The sequence below is a fragment of the Nilaparvata lugens genome, chromosome 2 (assembly GCF_014356525.2).
Source record: "Nilaparvata lugens isolate BPH chromosome 2, ASM1435652v1, whole genome shotgun sequence".
Taxonomy (NCBI): Eukaryota; Metazoa; Arthropoda; class Insecta; order Hemiptera; family Delphacidae; genus Nilaparvata; species Nilaparvata lugens.
In genome coordinates this window covers 93,024,940-93,045,922 of record NC_052505.1, presented here as the reverse complement: position 1 = coordinate 93,045,922, position 20,983 = coordinate 93,024,940, and the positions used below count along the sequence as shown (strand labels likewise).

The 20,983-nt window shown below is 34.4% G+C and overlaps 1 protein-coding gene across 1 annotated transcript in view; it reads right to left on the bottom strand.

Annotated features, from left to right (window-relative positions):
- Positions 1-20,983, bottom strand: part of LOC111053886 (intersectin-1) — a 114,171-nt gene that overhangs the window by 71,479 nt on the left and 21,709 nt on the right. Inside the window, 9 exon segments of the mRNA XM_039420265.1 lie at positions 5,019-5,160; positions 7,554-7,797; positions 8,173-8,333; positions 10,639-10,833; positions 12,097-12,222; positions 13,673-13,987; positions 17,060-17,198; positions 18,397-18,519; positions 19,757-19,907. Coding sequence (XP_039276199.1) covers positions 5,019-5,160; positions 7,554-7,797; positions 8,173-8,333; positions 10,639-10,833; positions 12,097-12,222; positions 13,673-13,987; positions 17,060-17,198; positions 18,397-18,519; positions 19,757-19,907 — 1,596 coding nt within the window.

Genomic DNA, 20,983 nt, shown 5'->3' with positions numbered 1-20,983 from the left:
ATCGATTTAAAAGAATTAAGTGAAAACGTGAAAGAAATAACAACGCAGATTTAGATTTAAATGGACCATTAAGGGCCGGTTTCCGAGCTCGGGATTTGACTAAGTTCTAGATTTTAAACAGCTGGAGTCAGAAAATTGGCTTTCCGAAACGGGGCGTAGTCGCAGTCATTGTCATAGTCACGTTTGAATTGAATTTCCAAAAAACTAGAAAATTTAACACAAAATAAAATAAAGAGAAAATGGTGTAAAGTTTCAACTATTTTGAATTATTTAGGAATGTTTAATTTCGTCAAGGAAATCGTTTCCAAAATAAGAAAATAAAAACTGCAACTACTGCGATAAACCTGCGACTACGCCCCGTTTCGGGAAGCCAATTTTCTGACTCCAGCTGTTTAAAGTCTAGAACTTAGCCAAATCCCGAGCTCGGATACCGGACCTTAGAGATGATCTTAGATCTAGATTATTAAGGCCCGGTTGTACAAAAGCCGGTTAAATTTTAATCGTGATTAATTGCACGGGAAACAATCAGAGAAGACTTTTTCGAAAAGAGGGGCTTTTGTGCAACCGGCACTAAGAAAGGTAGATCATAGCTCAGCACATATTTAACAATGAATTGTCATTTTATTGTGAAGTATTGTATCGTTATTAGTTTTCCTTTTTCCACGAGAAAGAAACCCTTACTGAAAGCACTCATCACATTTAATGAACGACTTGAAATGAACATTATTTCATTAGTATTTTATAAGAAACAGTAGTTTTATTTGAGTACCTGAAATTCCTGCTGTAAAAAAGCAGCATATTATTTGTAATGTTCAATCTTTTATGGAAAATAGTTTCTGAAAAACAGTGCTAAATGTATTTTTTTCTTGGCAGTGTTTGGTGAGACATTTGGTTAGATAATAAAAACACAATACAGTATATAGTTCAATATCACGAATTTATAATATTGCAAACTCTTGATATTGGACTATATATTTGTGTAAAAAGACTATTAAGATATTTAAAAATTTGGATAGTGTTATCTCACTACATCCTTACACACTACAAAATAAAGTATGAATAACTGAACCTTTCCTACTGATAGATGAGAAACATCAATTGGTAAACTATTACAAAAGTAATTAAGCAGGAAGATAAAATATTTGGATTGATATGAAATGAAGTCACAGTAATGAGCGGCAACGGGGACACTTTACTTCAAGTGCACCAGTACTATCGATATTAAAATATCGATACTTCTTACTATTCATCAACTAACCTACTTACCTAACCTATTTCGATATTATCGATATGTGCACCAGTACAATCGATCTTAGAGTATAGATTCCCTAAACTATTCAACTAACCTATGTAACTAACCTAATTGGATACTAGGTTAGTATCATGGCCACCTCATTCCATCATATCATGGCCACCTCATTCCATCATACCATGGCCACCTCTAATACAAGGCCCTGCTCTACGATATTGCAACATCGCAATGACGGCCTAGAATTTAAAACGTCGCAGTGCAGGCCTAGAACCTAAAACATGATTGGTGGAAAAAGATTTTAAAAAATACCAGCTGATCTTTTTTACCAATCATGTATAAGATTCTAGGCCTACACTGCGACGTTGCAATATCGTAGGACAGGGCTTTGTATTAGAGGAGGCTATGATGATACTCGTTAATATTCAAGTAACCTATGTACATGGTCCCGGCTGCCTAAAAAGCAGTCGTTAGGTCATGTCAGAGGCCCTGAAATTGATCAGTTGCGACCTGAAAACTCTGACACCAGACCTGAGCCAGCCAGGTCACTCGATATTATTATTATTATTATTACCTATGTACATAGCCTAACTCGATACTATCGATATGTTTATATCGATATAGATGATCACTGGTGCTCTCATAGTAAAGTATAATTATGATAATAATATCGAGTGACCTGGCTGGCTCAGGTCTGGTGTCAGAGTTTTCAGGTCGCAACTGATCAATTTCAAGGCCTCTCACATGACCTAACAACTACTTTTTAGGCAGCCGGGACCGACGGCTTAACGTGTCCATCCGAAACACGGGAGTGGCCGGAGATAAATATCTTGCCCGGGGCCAGGACTTGAACCCGGGCCTCTGAATCATAAAGCCAGCATCTGATCCACTCGACTACGGCCACTCCATATAGTAAGTTAGTGAGATAGAGTAGCACAAGATGGTAAGGTTTTTAGTATTTATCATCAAAATATTCAGTATCTTCGCAACAAAATTGACAGATTAGAAGTATTTCTTAAACAGGAGGATCCTGACATTGTTATTTTCACAGAGCATGGCTTAAAAATAAAGGAAATAAATCAAGTTAGGATTCCAGGCTATTCACTGAGATCAGAATTTTGTAGAATAGCTCATAGAAGTGGTGGTGTATGTATATTCACTAGCAATGCTAAACATACCCAAACTTATGAACTGGATTTTGTTAAGAGATTTTCTGTTGAGATGGATTTAGAGGTGACAGGACTAAGGTTAAAATGTTATAGTAGTAGGAGATTTCAATACCGATTTTGCCAGGCAGGATAAAATGACAGAGGATATTAGAGATATTATTAATATGAATAATTTAGAAATTAAGGACCACGAATATTCAAGAGTAACTCGAACTTCACAGACAATTATTGATAATATCCTCACAAATATAGAAGGTTGTAATGTCAGGTTAGGTAGCTCAGATCTATCAGATCATAACTATCAAATTTTAGATGTTAAGTTGCAGGGCCAGAATCCAAGCAGAAAAAAAACTTTTGTGAAAGAAATTCAGCAATATGAGCTAGGAAATATAAATTGTTTGAAGCAGGAACTGCTTCAAGAAAATTGGAGTAGTGTTTATAACAGTTGTAACCTGAATTACAAATATAAGCAATTCATTGATACTCTAAGATTTCACATTAGTGTATGCTGTCCAATAAAAAAAGTCAAAGTAAAAAGTAAATCAAACAAAGTAGATGAATGGATAACTGAAGATATTCTTACTCAAAGAAATATTGTTAGGGAAGCTTATGAGGAATTTAAATTAGTGAGGGATGTTCCGAGTGAAGTCAAATACAAATTTCTAAAGAAAAACTATGCAAAAGAAGTGAGGAAAGCTAAGTGTAAGAAAACAGCTGAAATATTAACAACTAGTACCAATTTTAACTCTGCTGTTTGGGAGGTAATTAATAGAAATAGGAGAGCAGCTCAAAAAGATACATTTACTAATGTCCCTAGGATAATCGATGAACATGGAAATTATATGGATGATAGTATAGACATTTGTAACTTTTTCAATAAATATTATCAACAGGTTGCATATAATCTCCAAAAGTCACTGAACACTTATATTTATAATACAACTACATTAAATGCTGAGCCAATTGAAAATGTATTTAAATTTCATCCATTATCAAGAGATGAGTTGTCAAGAATAATAAAAAAACTGAATAACAAAAAAACAGTAGGATTGGATGGGGTCTCAAGCAATATTTTAAAAGAATGTGAAAATGAATTACTGGACCCTTTATTGCATCTCCTTAATACTTCACTAGAGCAGGGTATTTTCCCTGATGATCTGAAACAAGGAAAAATTTTGCCAATTTTCAAGAGCGGTGATTCTGAGAGAGTTGAAAATTATAGACCCATTAGTATTCTAAATGTAATAAGTAAAATTTTTGAAAGAGTAGTTTTAAATAGGTTATTGATGCACCTGGAAGAAATTAATTTCATATGTGATGAACAGCATGGGTTCCAGAAAGGAAATCTACTAAGACTGCAATAGTATCCCTTGTTGAAAGACTAATAGATATAATAGATTCAGGTGAGAAGGCAGCCGCAATATTTCTTGATTTATCCAAAGCTTTTGATTGTGTGAACCATAGAATATTATTGGAAATACTAAAAACTGTAGGTGTGAATGGTATAGAACTAAAATGGTTTGAATCATATCTCATAGGTAGAAACCAGTGTGTTGAGCTTACCAAGGTGGATGGGAATGAAATAGTAAAAATTAAATCTCAAAAACTGGAGGTCCAGCTGGAGTACCTCAAGGCTCAATTCTGGGTCCCTTACTGTTTCTGTTGTATGTGAACCAATTACCAAAAGAGTTAAAAGATCACAGAGCTCTGTTGTTTGCTGATGACACATCGCTTATCTTTAACAATTATTTATTAGATAGTCTAGAAATAAATGCTTTTACTGGAGTACAGTCAATTGTCCAATTCTTGAAGCAAAGGCAATTAACAATAAATAGTAAGAAATGTCAATTCCTACAATTCAAAAGTAAATATAATTCAGTAGAGGATAGAGAAATAAATGTGTTTGTAGAGGAAAATGAATTGGACCAAGAAGAGAAAGTAGCATTCTTGGGAATTTTATTGGACAGGAAATTAACATGGCATCCTTACATTGAGAGGATATGTAATAAGATATCATCTGGGGTATTTGTCCTGCGGCAGCTTGCTAGGCTGAATGATAAAAAACTACTGTTAACTGCTTACCATGGACTTATACTATCTCATATTAGGTATGCTATTTTAGTATGGGTAATTCATCTCAACAAAATATGGACAGAGTGTTTAAGATTCAAAAGAAGGCACTCAGATGTATAGAGAAAGTGAATAGGTTAGACTCTTGTAGGCCTTTATTTAAAAAGCTTGGTCTATTAACTGTGCCATCTTTGTATGTATATGAAGTTGTAATGCATGTGAAAACGAGTGGTGTGATCCAGAATTCAGATGTTCATGAGTATAATACGCGAAACAGAGCAGATTATCATATAATGGGTCACAATAGTAGGTTATTTGAACAAAAACCATATTATTTTGGTAGGAAATTTTATAACAAGCTACCTCAAATCTTGAAAAGTAATGATGATTTGAAGATTTTCAAAAAACCTAAACTAGGTTGAACTACTTAGTGTTAGAATTATTATGTAATAACATGACTTGTCTTATACTCCATGACTGGAGTCTTTAGGACGTAATCTTAAAAAAAAAAGTCTATCCACGACACCTACCTTGTTGGTCTTCAGGAATGGCACCGTCAGAGGCTGCAGGTATTGTTGCCTGGACAGCTGCAACTGGTTCAGTTGCCAGCTTAACGTAGTTCTTAGGGAACCAGCCTTCCGCGCCATTCACAGAGCCATACCACCATTTATCCTGTCAAAACAATAGCAACATAATTTATATCTCTAAAGTTGAGTAGTTGATATTGTGGTAATTATTCATATTGAATAAAAATACTGAGAAATTGTCAAAAACCACAGATTTATTGATACTTAGAAAGACCGGTTTCGGTTGTTACATCATTGTCAATCTCTGATAAACTCACAGAGATAAGTTTATCAGAGATTGACAATGGTGTAACAACCGAAACCGGTCTTTCTAAGTATCAATAAATCTGTGGTTTTTGACAATTTCTTAGTATTTTTATTTAATAATTCATATCCTTCACATTAAGCTGCGTATAGACCAAAGTGCATTTCACTTTCCATCAGCTGATTATATCTCTATTTGTACAGGAACAGTGAGGTAGAGATAAAATTGCGTGTTTTCAAGGCACTCAATTCTGTTCGTAGCTTTACACAAAACAAACCTAATACGATATCAGTTGTTCACGTTTATATACTAAAAAAAATTAATTGATGAATTGCATGCTCATTTACTTCCAAATTTTCATCCCAAAGCCTCTGTACTTTCGTGCAAAGCTCGGTACCCCCGATAATAGGATAATACGAAACGATAGGACTGTGTTTGCACATTGTACATTTGTAAGGCTCAACTCACACTTACGCGACTCAGGTCGAGAAGAGACTCGACCTTAGTCGAGAGCATGTGTTTCCAAATGGTGACACTCAGACCAGTCGACTCTAGTCTCCGCGACGTCACCATTTGAAAACACATGCTCTCGACTAGAGTCTAGTCTCTTCTCGACCCGAGTCGCGTAAGTGTGAGTTGAGCCTAGGTTTGTAGCTAAGATACACGATTTCCAATTTTTGTTGAGTCATTTTGTGACTCAAATTCTAAGATAACGTTGATGATTTGTTACTCTGAAATTTGCAGATGGCTTAATATCGATCTGGGTGTAAAAACGGTACAGTATGAGAAACTATCGTCACATAGCTTCACGAAAAAGAACTGGAAAGACAAACCGAGACATATTACCGTCACGACTATCTATCTATTCTATTCTATTCCGAATAGAATAGAATATTTCTATTAGCCTCAAAAGTATCAGCACAATTTGACATAATATATAGGCCAGTCAACACAATACAATACAGCACAATAAAAACAGGGTCTATAACATACAACAATAAACATATACAGTACATGGGACTCAAATTTAAATATACATTTCATTTAATTTTATTTATCAGCATTTACATTCTTTATACAGTATACACTGTTAGAACAGGCTGGTGCCTCGTCAATTCTTAATAACTAAATAATGATAATAACTAACTTATAATTGAAGTAACGACTGAATAATTAAACTGAGTAATAAGCTATTTACTAACATTATATACAAAAAACATTTTCATCATCCATGGAATCTTTGATACTATAATAACAAGATGGCGTCATTATAGTATAATGACGTATGATACCTACATTACATTCATTTCTTTGCTGTGCTTTTAGAATCAAGTTTGTTTTTCTGTAATTCTTCAAAATTATATTTTTAATATGTGAATATTTCTAATTTTATTTATTATAATCTGAAATATTTCTTCTATGTTTAGTTTTGAAGCATCTAAATTTGAAAATCTACTTTATAAAAATACTAGAGGACTGAAGATGTTGTGAATTATTGAAGAAGACTAGAAGACAAACTATTTCGGACTATGTGTAACCTTATCTAAATTTGGGAGAGGAATAGCAGAAGGTTACCTTATTTTTTCCTCTCCCTATCATTTTGATAATGTACTTATTGTTGACCGAGCGAAGTGAGGTCTAAGATTCAAGTCGACGGTTTGGCATTCCTCTTAATGTTTAAATGTTTGAATGTTTATATGTTGCGCATTTACGGCGAAACGCGGTAATAGATTTTCATGAAATTTGACAGGTATGTTCCTTTTTTAATTGCGCGTCGACGTATATACAAGGTTTTTGGAAATTTTGAATTTCAAGGATAATATAAAAGGAAAAAAGAGCCTCCTTCATACGCCAATATTGGAGTAAAAATCAGACTATAGAATTATTCATCATAAATCAGCTGACAAGTGATTACACAGATGTGTGGAGAAGCCAGCCTATTGCTGTATTTCCATAAGGTCTATAGTTTCAATCAGGTACTTGTGGATGAGAATACTGCATGAGGTCTACTGTTCACAGAACTACTAGTATAAATGAATAAAGAATGAATTTCATATACAATAATACATTAATTTCCATTTATTTCAAAATCCCTTGAATATAATTTATCGGCTTGAGTTAACAGTGAAATCTGGAACATAAACGCCCTATACTATGGTACATCTTCTTATTCTATAGTTTCTCTATGGTTTAACGTAGATGGTGCGTATGGCGCTAAGAATGAATGAATGTACCTGATTCTCAGTAACCTCGAACTGATCGCCCTTGGCGAAAGCCAGCTGCCGGGGATCGGAGGGAGCAAAGTTGTAGAGGGCGACCACAGTGAGTTCTACGGCCGTGCCCAGTCCGAGCACCAGCGAGGGCATTTCCCCCACCGCCGGCCCTTGCGCCCCCCCAGCGTCCCCTCCGCTCGAGGCGGCCACCTCAAGCACTGCTGATCCGTTGTCCGATATGTTCTCTGGCACCTCAGCTATGCCCCTGCAATCAGCAATCAGCAATCAGCAATTGACCAATTCACAATAATTAAGAAACGACAAAAAATCAAGAACCAGAATCGGATATTGTGGGGACATTGATATTGATAATCGTATAACTCTAAAAATCATATTTATTTGAAATTCATACAAAATATTCACAAAAATACAATAGCGTAAGTAGATATCCCAAAATTAATATTTGAATGTGTTTATCTGTGGTAATAAAATAATATTTGTTTTGAACCCATCAACTTGTGTTTGTCTGTGGCAATGGAAACACTTGAATTTGCATTTTGAATGTGTCTGTCTGTGGCAATGGAAATATTTGTTATTGAATGTTGAATTTGCATCAACTACCAGGGTTGGGAGTACTCACTCAAGATGTCGTTTCTGCATAGCCTCAGTCTCAGCGGCCGTCATCTGCCCGTCGGCTGTCGCCGTGTCAATCAGCTCCACGTAGGACTCGGGGAACCACCCTGTGGCACCTCGCAGCTCGCCCGCCAGCCAGCCGGGCTCCGCGTTCTGTTCCAGAGGTACCTGCAATGCAATCATGGACGACTCGGAGAAAAGGTGACGTAAGCCATTCTATCTCTAAAAGTCTAAAATAATAACACATGTTTTTTTCATATTGTATTTTCTTGTGTTGTTGGATTGAATCTGAATTGAATACAGTTACTAAAACTAGAAGATATCGTAAAACATTCAATCTCTGAGGCCCTGTTGCACAATAGTTTATTTAGGATTTTTTCTGGACATTTTAAATTGATAAATTATTTATCAAGTTTTGAGAAAACATAACAGGTCAATGTAACTTACTGAGCGCGAGGTCTACTGTTCACAGAACTAATAGTTAGATATAATCGATCAGGAACTTTAAACTCTTTTTGAAGTTGACCTCACATATTTCTGTCTTGTCCCAATGCCTTATGAATCCTTAAGTTACAAGAATAAGAACAATTTTCAATAATAAATAAATGAATAATTGAAGCATTTATTATTGAAATCTCATTATTGAAAAATCTAATACCTGAATTTACAATGTGTTATATTATCTGAACCAGAATATTGTTTTTGAAATGCATAATGCATGATTTTGTTACGAGCAAATTTGATTATATTGGATTTTCAAATTTACCGCCATGAAATAGGCACAAAATGGCAGCTCCATAAGGAACACGGGTGTCTTGACCTGGTTTTTATAGACCTCGGCCTGTTAAATTGTGAGCATGAGTAAATAATGTCACAATAACTAATTGGAGAAGGCTTCTCTTATTGGTTCAGAAAAGTCTTTTAACGTAAAGCATTCGATCTCTGAAACTCTACAGTAATACCATTATATTTTTCACATTGTATTTTCCTTGTGTTGTGAATAAATTTAATTGAATTGAATAAAGTTACTAATACTAAAAGATTTCGTAAAGCATTCAATCTATGAGGACCGGTTGCACAAAAGTCTGTTAATGTTAATCATGTTAAATTCTACAAGAACTAATTATTAGTAAAGGCTTTTTTGTAAAAAAGGCTTCTCTAATTATTGGTATGGTGGAATTTAATCACGGTTACAATTTAACAGGTTTTTGTGCTACTGAACCTAAAAGTCTAAAATAATAAAGTTATAACGTTAAATCTAAAATAATACCATTTATTATTTTTTTCACATTGCATTTTTCTTGTGTTGTGAATAAATTGAATTGAATACAGTTGAAACTAGACGATATTTGAAATTAATATCAATCTCCATGTTATTTGATTAAACCATCCTCTTTTTGCTGAGGGTGATGCCAACATTAGCTCCATTATTGTACATTGATAATGAGAACGATGATTGATTGATTGATACAATATATACTGGCTTATACACTTATATACAATACCTTACAATACAGCAAAATTATAGATCAATTTACATAATATAGACTAAGAAAATAATTATTGAACTGTATATGATATGAGAAAGCAATTTGTAATATAATAACTATGTATAATTATATTGTTATGCTTCTACATAAATTGGCGGAGCTTTGGACATATCAATGTCCATTCTTTGGAAAGAATATTAAAAAATATCCTCCCCACTAACTCTCTACCAAAATATAATGATGAGAGATTAGTGGTCCACAACCTTAGCTGGGTTTCGAACCACTAATATCAATATTTTTTATGTCAGATATTTTTCATGGTGTAGCAGGTAATCTTTTATCGAATACGAGCAGGTGTTACCCGTACTCAGGTGGGTCTGCATTTTCTACATGTATTTGTTGTTTTTTATCTAATAAATACGAGATGAAAATCAGTTTTACCCTGATTACCTAATATTTCCACTAACATTATAACGTATAACCTTGTGAATCTCACGATATATTTTCTAAGTGCCGGTTGTACAAAAGCTGGTTAAATTTTAATCGTGATTAATTCCACGAGAACCAATCAGAGAATCCTTACCCTGATGGCATATCATTCTCACTCAATTTATAACGTGAATCTTTAAATACATTTCCTACATGTCATAATTTTGTTGTCTTTGATAAATAGATGGGAGACGGCCTTACCCTGATTTATTTTTATAGACCTATTGTATTGTATTTTAGATATTTTGTACTTTTTATGTTTTTAATTGCTTGTTTGTATTTTTTTAAAGGAGATTTATTATTTTATTCATTTATTGATTCAATAATACACAATTTTTCATTGGGCCACCAACTGGCACAGCCCAAAACCTGTTCCTCCAACGAATTTTTATGACCATCTTCTCCACTAACTTTATAACATGAATCTCACTATACTTTTTCTACATCTCGTATTTGTTTGCTATCTTTAATAAATAGATAGAAGTCAGCCTTACCATAATAATATCGCCAGGCTGGAAGGACAGCTCATCGCCGTTGCGGGCGACAAACTCGTAGAGGGCGCGATACTTCCTGTAGCCGGGCTCGGGCGCAATGTTGTCCTCAGGCCAGGCAGCCGGTGCAGCGTCCCAAGCCTCGTTGCCCCACCCGGCTGACATGTCCTGGGTACGGCCACCTTTCATTTTCACAATCTGCAACCGAAACATTATCAACCAATAAAGCTCAGTGTATTCCGCCATTTATTCTATTTATTAACACAGTCACAAATAAGAAACAGAAGGCAGGTTACCGGTACAGAAGTATCATAGAAAATACAAGAAAAAAGACTGCAGTGGTACGGACATGTGAAGAGAAGAGAGGACACGATTATGTGGGGAAAAATATCGACCACTTAGATGTCGAAGGCACTAGGAACCTAGGGAGGAATGGGAAAATTGTATCGCTCAAGAAGGGAATAACATCAAACAAAGCCCATGACCGAGACTCCTGGAAGCGACTGACCCACCTGAAGAAGAAGAAGGAGGAAAAGATTGATTTATTGATTATTTGAATCAATTATTAATGAATTATTTGAGAAAAAGGAAGAGGAGAAGGAGAATTGAAATGAATAATTGCCTTTATTAAGGGCGGAGTTAGGACTCTAGGTCCTCTCTGCCACATAAGGAGAAGGAGAAGGTGAAGGGGAAGGAGAAGGAGAGGGAGAGAGAGAGAAGGAAGAGGAGGAGAAGGTGAAGGAATAGAATGAGGAGGAAGAGGAGAAGGAGGAGGAGGATGTCATGAACATTTGAAAAAATAATTTACTCTATGGAGCTAAAGCTTGTTTATACAAGCAACAACAACATTGTTGTTGATTGGTAAAGGTAATATTGATATTACCTAATATGTAAATATGAATTAAAAATTAATTTTCAATAAGGTCAATTAAAATTTCACGGATGAGAATAAGAATAAGAATGTTTACCCCTCTAAGGGCCGTTTGCACAGTAACAGTTTTAACTAAATTTCATTTTAAACTGGATTAAATCAGTATCAAGTCTAGTTTGTTATAATGTGTTTCATTTTGAGTTTGAGTCACCAGCTGATTAAATCGAGTTTAAGCTTCGACTGTGCAAACGGCCCTGAGGCATAAAAGGTGAGGTGTAATATTGTATTTGATTGTAATATTGTGCGTTCATACACAACATCTCGAAGAATTTGGAAATATACAGTGTATATCTAGGCAATTGAGACTCATGAGCTATATATTTGTTGTGTATCTGCCATACGCTAAATAAATAATAATATCCGTTCATTAATCTTACACAGTTTTAGGACAATTTCGTTTTAGCGCAATATAATTTTTCATCAATTCTTATTAAGAAACAGTTTTAATTTGATGATTCATCAATATAGTACTGTGAATTTTATGAAGCTAACGCATGCAGCATAATCATTCAACAAATTTGTTCACTTACGGCATTTCGTTTCTCGTCGTAAACAACATATATTTGTTCACAATCTGTAATCAATGATCCAAGCTGGCTTTTCAGATCACTCAGTTGAGTGTTATTGTTTTCTATGTCTTCCAGTTTCAATTCGATCTGAAAAATAAAATTTTAATCAATCCAAGAACACTTTTGGTCTTTTTTTAAACATTATAATCAACAAGCTACTTTATGCTTGCGAAAAACATTAGCTAATAACAAGACTAGGATTAGCAGAATTGATTCAACAATGACTCACGAATAAATTCACTCAAAGTTATTATTCAATAGAGGCATCTGAATCAGCTTCATGGATGAGAGAGTTGCAACGTATCACCAACAATGGAAAGAGCATGTTGAACGATTCTCAGCTGATTGAAGCTCCTTGTGTATCTTTTTGGATGCAACGCGTTGCTTTTGAGAAGATACAAAAGAGCATATGTTGCTTATGGAAAGATACATTAAAGCTCCTTCTGTATATTTTCGGATGCAACACGTTCCTTTTGAGAAGATACAAAAGAGCATCTGTTTCTTATGGAAAGATACATTAAAGCTCCTTCTGTATATTTTCGGATGCAACAAGTTGCTTTTGAGAAGATACAAAACAGCATCTGTTTCTTATGGAAAGGTACATTTAAAAAATGTTCAATGTTTTTGAACGGGTAGTATCTAGGGACCCTCCGTTGATAGGCAAAGCTACAAGATCCAGAATGTACATGTTTGTTGTTTGAAAGCGATCATTGGTTCTATTAAGCCTAGTTTTCATTAGTAGAGTTGGTGGTAGAGCTCCCTGGGCAAGTACTAAATATCTTGCGAACTCTCCCAAAGAAAACGTTCATGGTAGAGTACTAGTTTTTAGTAGAGTGGGATAGCACCGTGGAATAGTACTCTACCACTTGCCTTCCACCACCACCGCTTCTCACTCTACTCTACCATGAAAACTAATGAAAACTCTACTCTACTAATGAAAACAGTCTCGAGCTAGTAAAGTCGTGCCGTAGGCTATCAAGTTGAAGAAGTATTGTTATTTATTAAAAAGTATTAATTTATAGAAAAGTGTTTGAGATAGTTATAGATAAGTGTTTGAGTGTTAATCTATCAAAAAGTATTGACATTTTAAGGTTACTTCTGTTGACTGGACAACACACTTTACCTACTATTCTCAATTGTAGTGAAAACAGATACTCGACCAAGTAGCTCGGTAGAGTTAGTATGCCAGTTATTCATAAATAACAGACCACAAACTCTACTAGTGAAAACCAGGCTTTATAGTTATCATAATAATGTGGTAATAGTCGAACAACTATCTACCTCTTTCTCAATATCCTGTATCTTATCGCGCATCGGTTTCATAGCGATCTGTTGGGTATTTCAAAGCTACATGTTTGTTGTTTCAAAGCGATCATTGGTTCAATTATGGTTAATTCAGGCATATATTGCTATCATAATAATGTTCAACTATTTCAAAGTCATATGTTTGTTGTTTCAGAGCGATCATTGTTTGGATTATGGTTATTAGGCTTATATTGCTATCATGATGATGTAGTAATAATAGAACAGTAACTACCTCTTTCTCCATATCCTGTATCTTGTCGCGCATCTGTTTGAGCGCGATCTGCTTGTTGTTGAAAGCGATCTTGGCCTGTTCCTGACTGGCAGCGTCGCCGGCCAGGTTCATCTTGTTACGCGCCTCGAGTCGCGCCTTCTCCTGGCTGATGGCCACCAGCCGCGTGTTGTGCTCCTTCAGTTTGGCCTTCAGCTGCGACATCTCGCTCAGCTGCGTGTCGCGTGTGCTACGCATGCCGTCGATCGTTGTCTTCACGCTCGTCACGCCCGAACGCGTCTCGCTGATCTTCTGCGACAGCTCTTTCACCTTTTCGTTCTAAAATCAAACAACAAGGAACAAAATCAGTTATTTTCTTTCTAAAACCATTGAAATACTCGGTCACAACAACGGTATCATTGAGTTTGTAATACAGAGTGACCACGAGAAATATTTACATCTTAAAATAAAAAAAACAATCTTCTTCTTTTTGTGTAGTTGAAAAGTTGATATTGTGGTAATTATTCATATTGAATGAAAAAGACTAAGAAATTGTCAAAACCACAGATTTATTGATACTTAGAAAGACCGGTTTCGGTTATTACACCATTGTCAATCTCTGATAAAGTTTAACCGGTCTTTCTAAGTATCAATGAATATGTGGTTTCGGTTTCGGTTATTACACCATTGTCAATCTCTGATAAACTTTATCAGAGATTGACAATGGTGTAATAACCGAAACCGGTCTTTCTAAGTATCAATAAATCTGTGGTTTTTGACAATTTCTCAGTCTTTTTCATTCAACAATCTTCTTCTGCTAGTGCCATTCGTTCCGAATATTGGCGATCAGCCTTACTATGGATCTTTACAGCCATCCTGAAAAGTTCTGTTGTAGTCTTGGAGAACCAGGTACGCAGGTTTTTCAGCCATGATATTCTCCTTCTTCCTGGGCCTCTTCTGCCATAGATCTTTCCTTGGAGAACGGATTTCAGCAGGCCGTATTTTTCTACATTGCGCATGATATGGCCGAAATATGCAAGCTTCCTGCTCATGATGATGTTCATCACTTCCAAATCCTTATTCATTCGCTCCAATACAGCTTTGTTGGTCACTCTGTCGATCCATGAAATTCTCAACACTCTCCTATACAACCACATCTCAAAAGCCTCGAGTCTATTTTCAGTTGACTTGGTCAATGTCCATGATTCCATCCCAGAGAAGAGTATTGAGAAAATGTAGCAGTGAAGGAGTTTCATTTTTATGTACATACTAAGGTTGTGACTCTTGAACAGTTAATCATTAAAAAATACAAAAATTATTTTTAAAGAAACTATTTAGAATAAAATAAATAAATGCCTTTATTGAATGTAATTGCATTACACTTATACAATTAATCTACAAAAGTCACGCTGGCATATACTCCATGGCAAAGAGCCGTCAGGAGGAGTTGGCAAGCTGTTTTTTACATTATTTTCTTTTAATCGATAGAAAATTAATTTAATAACATGAAAATTGAAAAAGAATAAATGAGAAATAGGGGAAAAAAGGTTCATACAATGAAAGAGAAGAAAACTTTATTCAACTTGAGTAAAATAGTTGTGAGAATATGCCATTTACTTTACGTAGAGAAAATTATGTAAGGAATGAGACGTCCTTTTTCCCAGAGGCAATTTGCTGTTATGTCCAGGAATGCTCTCCCGCACTCGTTCCAGTGTATACTCAATGATCAACGCCACCTCAGTATACGTATCACCGCTTTCAAGTCATCTAGAGTACGGGGTTCATGTCGATAAACTTGCTCTTTCAAATGTACCCACAAATAAAAATATCACTTTGGATGACTTAAAAGCGGTCTTACTGATGTAAGTTATGGTTTGAAATTGTGGGGTCATGCATCTAGCACTTCTAAAGAGCTGTTAATTCAGAAGAGAGCGGTCACATCTCTCTCGATCACTGTAAGCCACTTCTTTCTAAAAATGAAATTCTATCCGTCTTTAATGAATTCATCTACCAATGTTTGAAAGATATACATCAGATTCAAGATAGGCTACCAAAAAATATTGACATTCACAGTCACTTCACAAGAAACCGTGAAAGTATATATATTTTAAATGCAGACTTGAAGTCTATACGAGCTACCCTGATAGGCTACAAATTCCATAACTTGCTACCAACTCACGTTAAATCTTTGCCAAATAAACGTTTCCTTCAAGTACTTAGTTCCTGGTTGATTGTGAATCCATTTTATTCAGTGGAGGAATTCATTACTGCTGATCACAACACCTTAGTCAATTTAATTTAATGTGATTTTTGTCTATTCAAAATAATACTGTATCCAAGTACAGGAGACCACTAAATTATCTGATTTAATTGTAAATTTTCCTTGATCGCAATGTAACTTATCTGTTTTATTTATTATTGTCTATTGTATTTGTTGTGTCTGTGCAATTTATTGTATGTTTCTTTAATGTGAATTGTGACATGGCTATATGTAACTTCTATGTTCAACTGGCCCAATAAAAACTTGAAACTTGAGATGGCGTAGATCACTGAGGATACACAATTTGCCTTTTTCTTCATTCCCAATCATTTCATTATTTTGTTATTATGTCATTGCTGAATAAATAAATGAACAAATTATTAATTTTTGCTGGAAATCGCTTCTATTATATTCATGTTCCATATTTGATGTTCATGATTTTATCGGTATTTCGATTTTAATTAACATTGTATTAGAAAGCTGAATAGAAATAAAATACGGATTTTAATGCAGCGAGTGATGAAGATTGATATTTGTACCTTTGAATGCTAATTTATTCAAATCTAATCGAAAGTTTATTCATCAAGAACAATTACAACACAAATTTTTTATTGCAGAATTTTTTATTTTACAGTTATTATAGATAGGAATTCTTCCTCCACACACGGACCAATAGTCTATGTGGGGGAATATTTATTTCCTGAAAATATTTGTTATTGAATTGAGATGTAAATGTTTTATTGATGTATTTTTTGATGGAAATAAATTGAATTGAATTTTAAAACTATAACATTTAATACAAATAAAGCAAAAATAGTTTAGCTGAGTTTAATATATTTCATCCAGTGACCTCCTGTGGAAGGGGTATAAGGATTTGTCAATTCAAAGAAGTTTTATGCATTGAATAATTTCTTAATAGACATAGATAATTCATCAATGAATAAATATACACCCCACTATAGATGATATGTGTTGGGGTATAAGTTATTAGTTGCTTGTTGCGTGTTATAATTACTATTTACAAACTTCATTGCATTTATGGAAACGTTTCAGGCTTAAAAGCCTGTGGTACTAATGATTTTCTGGAAGTTATGTTATGTGTTATGTTAAATGATTGAATAAATGCATACGAGAATATAATTAACACTTACAAGTTGCGACAACTCGATGCTCAGATTCTGGTTGTGTGCTTTCAGTTTCAGGACAGTTTCCTGTTCCCTCTGGCGCTGAGCCTGCAGTTCTTGACTACGAGCTTTTTCCATCTCCAACTGACGCTGTCTCTCCATTTCTCTGCAAAACCAAACACTTTTACTTAACTCCTATTCATTTTTACTTATTTATAGCATAATTTCTATTTCAAAACAATCATTTAATTATACAGTAAATTAAATTACATAAGTTATATATCAACTTATCAAAATTCATTCACAAAACTAAATCATTCATTAGAAGAATAAACGCTTTTTCCATTTCCAGTTGACGCTGTTTCTTCATTTCTCTGCAAAAAAAACACTTTTACTTGACTCCTATTCATTTAATTACTTATTTATAGCATAATTTCTATTTCAAAACAATCATTCAATAATACAGTAAATTAAATTACATAAGTTATATATCAACTTATCAAAATTCATTCACAAAACTAAATCATTCATTAGAAGAATAAACGCTTTTTCCATTTCCAGTTGACGCTGTTTCTCCATTTCTCTGCAAAAACAAGCACTTTTACTTGACTCTTATTAATTATAACTACAATTCACAAACATCACTATTTACTGCAATATCTATCAACTTATCAAAATAAATTGAACATAACTTGACTTGACTTGACTCATTAAATTCAAGGTGTTCTTTTGTTGCCAATACAGAAAGTTTTATTTGGAGGTATTGTTTATACTATTTGTGTTGTATTCATGGTTTGAATTTATTTTTGCAAATAAATTCATATTTCAAAAAAAATGTAATTGACTCACTCACTTGACTTCATTCAACACTTTCACTTGACTCTTACAAACTATTACTTTTAGCGCAATTTCTATTTCGAAACCATCATTCAAAAAAACAGTATTTACTGCAATATCAGTCTATAAACTTATCAAAGTTTATTGGACAAAACTTTACTCACTCAACTCATTGACTTTATTCAACACTTTTACTTGATTTTTATAAATAATCATTACTTATAGCACCATTTCCATTTCAAAACTATAATTATTCACAATTTACAGCAATACCTACCAACTTATCAAAATTCATTCAACAAAATTTGATTCACTAAACTAATTGACTCACTCACTTCACTTCATTCATCAATTTTACTTGACTCTTATTACTCATAGCACCATTTCTATTTCGAAGCTATAATACAGGTAAAAACAACAGGCACTCGCCGAAAACTGCTTTAACCTAATTTAGAATACACAATCTAGAGGATATGTGAAAATGATTAATTTACTGTTTCATTGAACTCTATTAATTATATATTAACCTTCTAGCAGCTTCGCGTTGCTCCTGAGCCCGCCTGCGTTCTTCCTCTCTCTGCTGTTCCAACTCGCGTTGCATTTGCAGCTGCTTCTCAAACTCCTGCTGTCTCCGGCGTTCCTGCTCCAATCTGCAATTTAAAAAGTGAGTTAGGTTGGGTTATGTTAGCGACATCTAAAGGTGCGTACAGATATACGCGCCGCGAACATGAGCAATTCACTTTTAATCAGCTGATGCCAAGCTTTTTATATCTGTATCTTACCGTTTCTGTAAAAATACAGATATAATCTGTATCCTTCAAGGTGCGTACAGATATACGCGCCGCAAACATGAGCAATTCACTTTTAATCAGCTGACTATATCTGTATTTCCACAGAAACGGTAAGATACAGATATAGAAAGCTTGGCATCAGCTGGTTAAGAGTGAATTGCTCATGTTCGCGGCGCGTAAATCTGTACGCACCTTAAGTTGACTCCTGCGTTCCTTTGAATTGAAAAAGTGAAGAGTTAGGAAACATTACAGTTGTGTTGTGTATGATGTGGTATTTTTTCATGATAGAAAACACAAATAGAATCTCAACTATTCTAAGTGGTTGATAAAAGTGCTTTTATTAAGTGGTTGACAATTTCTATTTGAGTTTTTCAGTTTAAACATTTATCAACATTTGCTTACTCGGTCGTTGTATCTGTTGGCAGTTAAATATATAACAGGAACAATATGTGTTGAACAATAGTAAATAAAATTAGACTTGGAAGTGAAAATATAACCTATATTTTGGAAAGTTTACTATTTATGAAATTTGGGAGTGAAGCAGTTTTGAGCTAGGCCTGTTGCTCTCGCCCAGGCAAATCTTCATTAAGATTTGTTATTTATTCCGACATAGTTGAATGTTGTAGTTTTTTGACACGGTCAATTACAGTTTAATTACGAATAAAGTAACAGATTTTCTCCGCTTTACATGAGCATTATCGCCGCCCTCCAGGATTGGACTCTTATTCTTGTAAATTACAAGTCTTCTGATTATTTGCGTATTTATAAGGACTAAGGATTTCTAATTGTATTGATGAATGAATTATTTATTCAATCGTGTACAATATTGATAATTTATTATATATTTAGTATTTATAAATTGATAATTTATAAATATTAATTGTATTGATTAATTTATTCAATCGTGTACAATATTGATAATTTGTAAATTAATTTTATTGAAAATTTACAAGTAATCTATTATAAATCTCATAAACTACATAGATCACAACACAAGTTTCACTAAAATGTCAAAAGCATAGGAACTGTAGAGTAAAGAATATAGAGAAGACAATAGAATATTTAACCATGCACACAGTTAGAAATTGTTACAAACCTGATTTTCTCCTTCTTCTCTTGTTCTTCGCGTTCCTTTCTCTCTCGCTCCTCTTGTTCCTTCCGCTGAATTTCCAAAAGCGCCTTCCTTCGTCTATCCAACTCCGCCTGTCCTTTCTCGTAGTTCTCTTTGCGCTTATCTTCAAATGTAACTGTAAATATCATAAATCACATTGTACACTTACTATTTACAATTTCAAAATTAATAAAAAAATATCAACGATGGTACTAACTCGCGGCGTTTTGACAGAACTGAAGCATCAATTCCATACTTTTTAGCTGTGCTTTTAGAATTGAGTTTGTCTTTCGGTGGTTCTTCAAAATTCGATTTTTAACCTTCCGGCAGTCGCGCTGTTGTAAAAAGTTTTTTTGCTGCACAAAACTATTGGATGGGATGGTGCCACTGAATGAGTCACCTAGGCATTCCAAAACTTTTTACCCATCACTGAGTTGCAGTATCAACCGAGCAATAGTTCAGTCTTTAGGTGTCATTTAATCGCGACAATGTATAAATCACACTGTGCATAAGATAGGGTAAGACTGTATACGGGGACTGTAAACGAACCAAAAACACAGAATTGATGGCTTTGCTTGGTGTACCTTATTGGGCTATGAAATGGTAATCATTAAATGTTCATAGGCGTAAAATAATCCAAGAATATGGAAAAGTAATTATACAATTAATTAATATGTTTTGACAGTGAACAGAGTACATAACACTTGGAAAATTGGATGTTGTAAAAAGTACAACACGCGACTGCTCGTGTGATTGAATAGGGCGCGACTACCGGAAGGTTAACATGTGAATATTTCCTATTTTAGTTATAATAATGTGGAAATTGTATCTTGTATTGTATCTGAAGACCTCAGAAATGGCTGCAATAAAGATTATATTCTATGTTTAGTTTTGAAGCATCTAAATTTGAAAATCTAATTTGTGAAAATACTTGAGGACTGAAAACTTTGTTAATTGAAGAACTACAAGACTCAACCTATTTCCGACTATGTGTTATCTAAATTTGGGAGAGGAATAGCACAAGGTTACCCTTATTTTTCCTCTCCCTATCATTTAGATAATGTACTTATTGTATAAATGAATACTACTTGAAGTTGATTGACAGGTAAATTTTAACAAAGCAAGCCGTACTTGGCGCTAATGGCCGTTTTCGCACAGTCGACCGACACTCATAATGGTCCTTCTATTTACTAGTTCTCACCAACAGCTGAT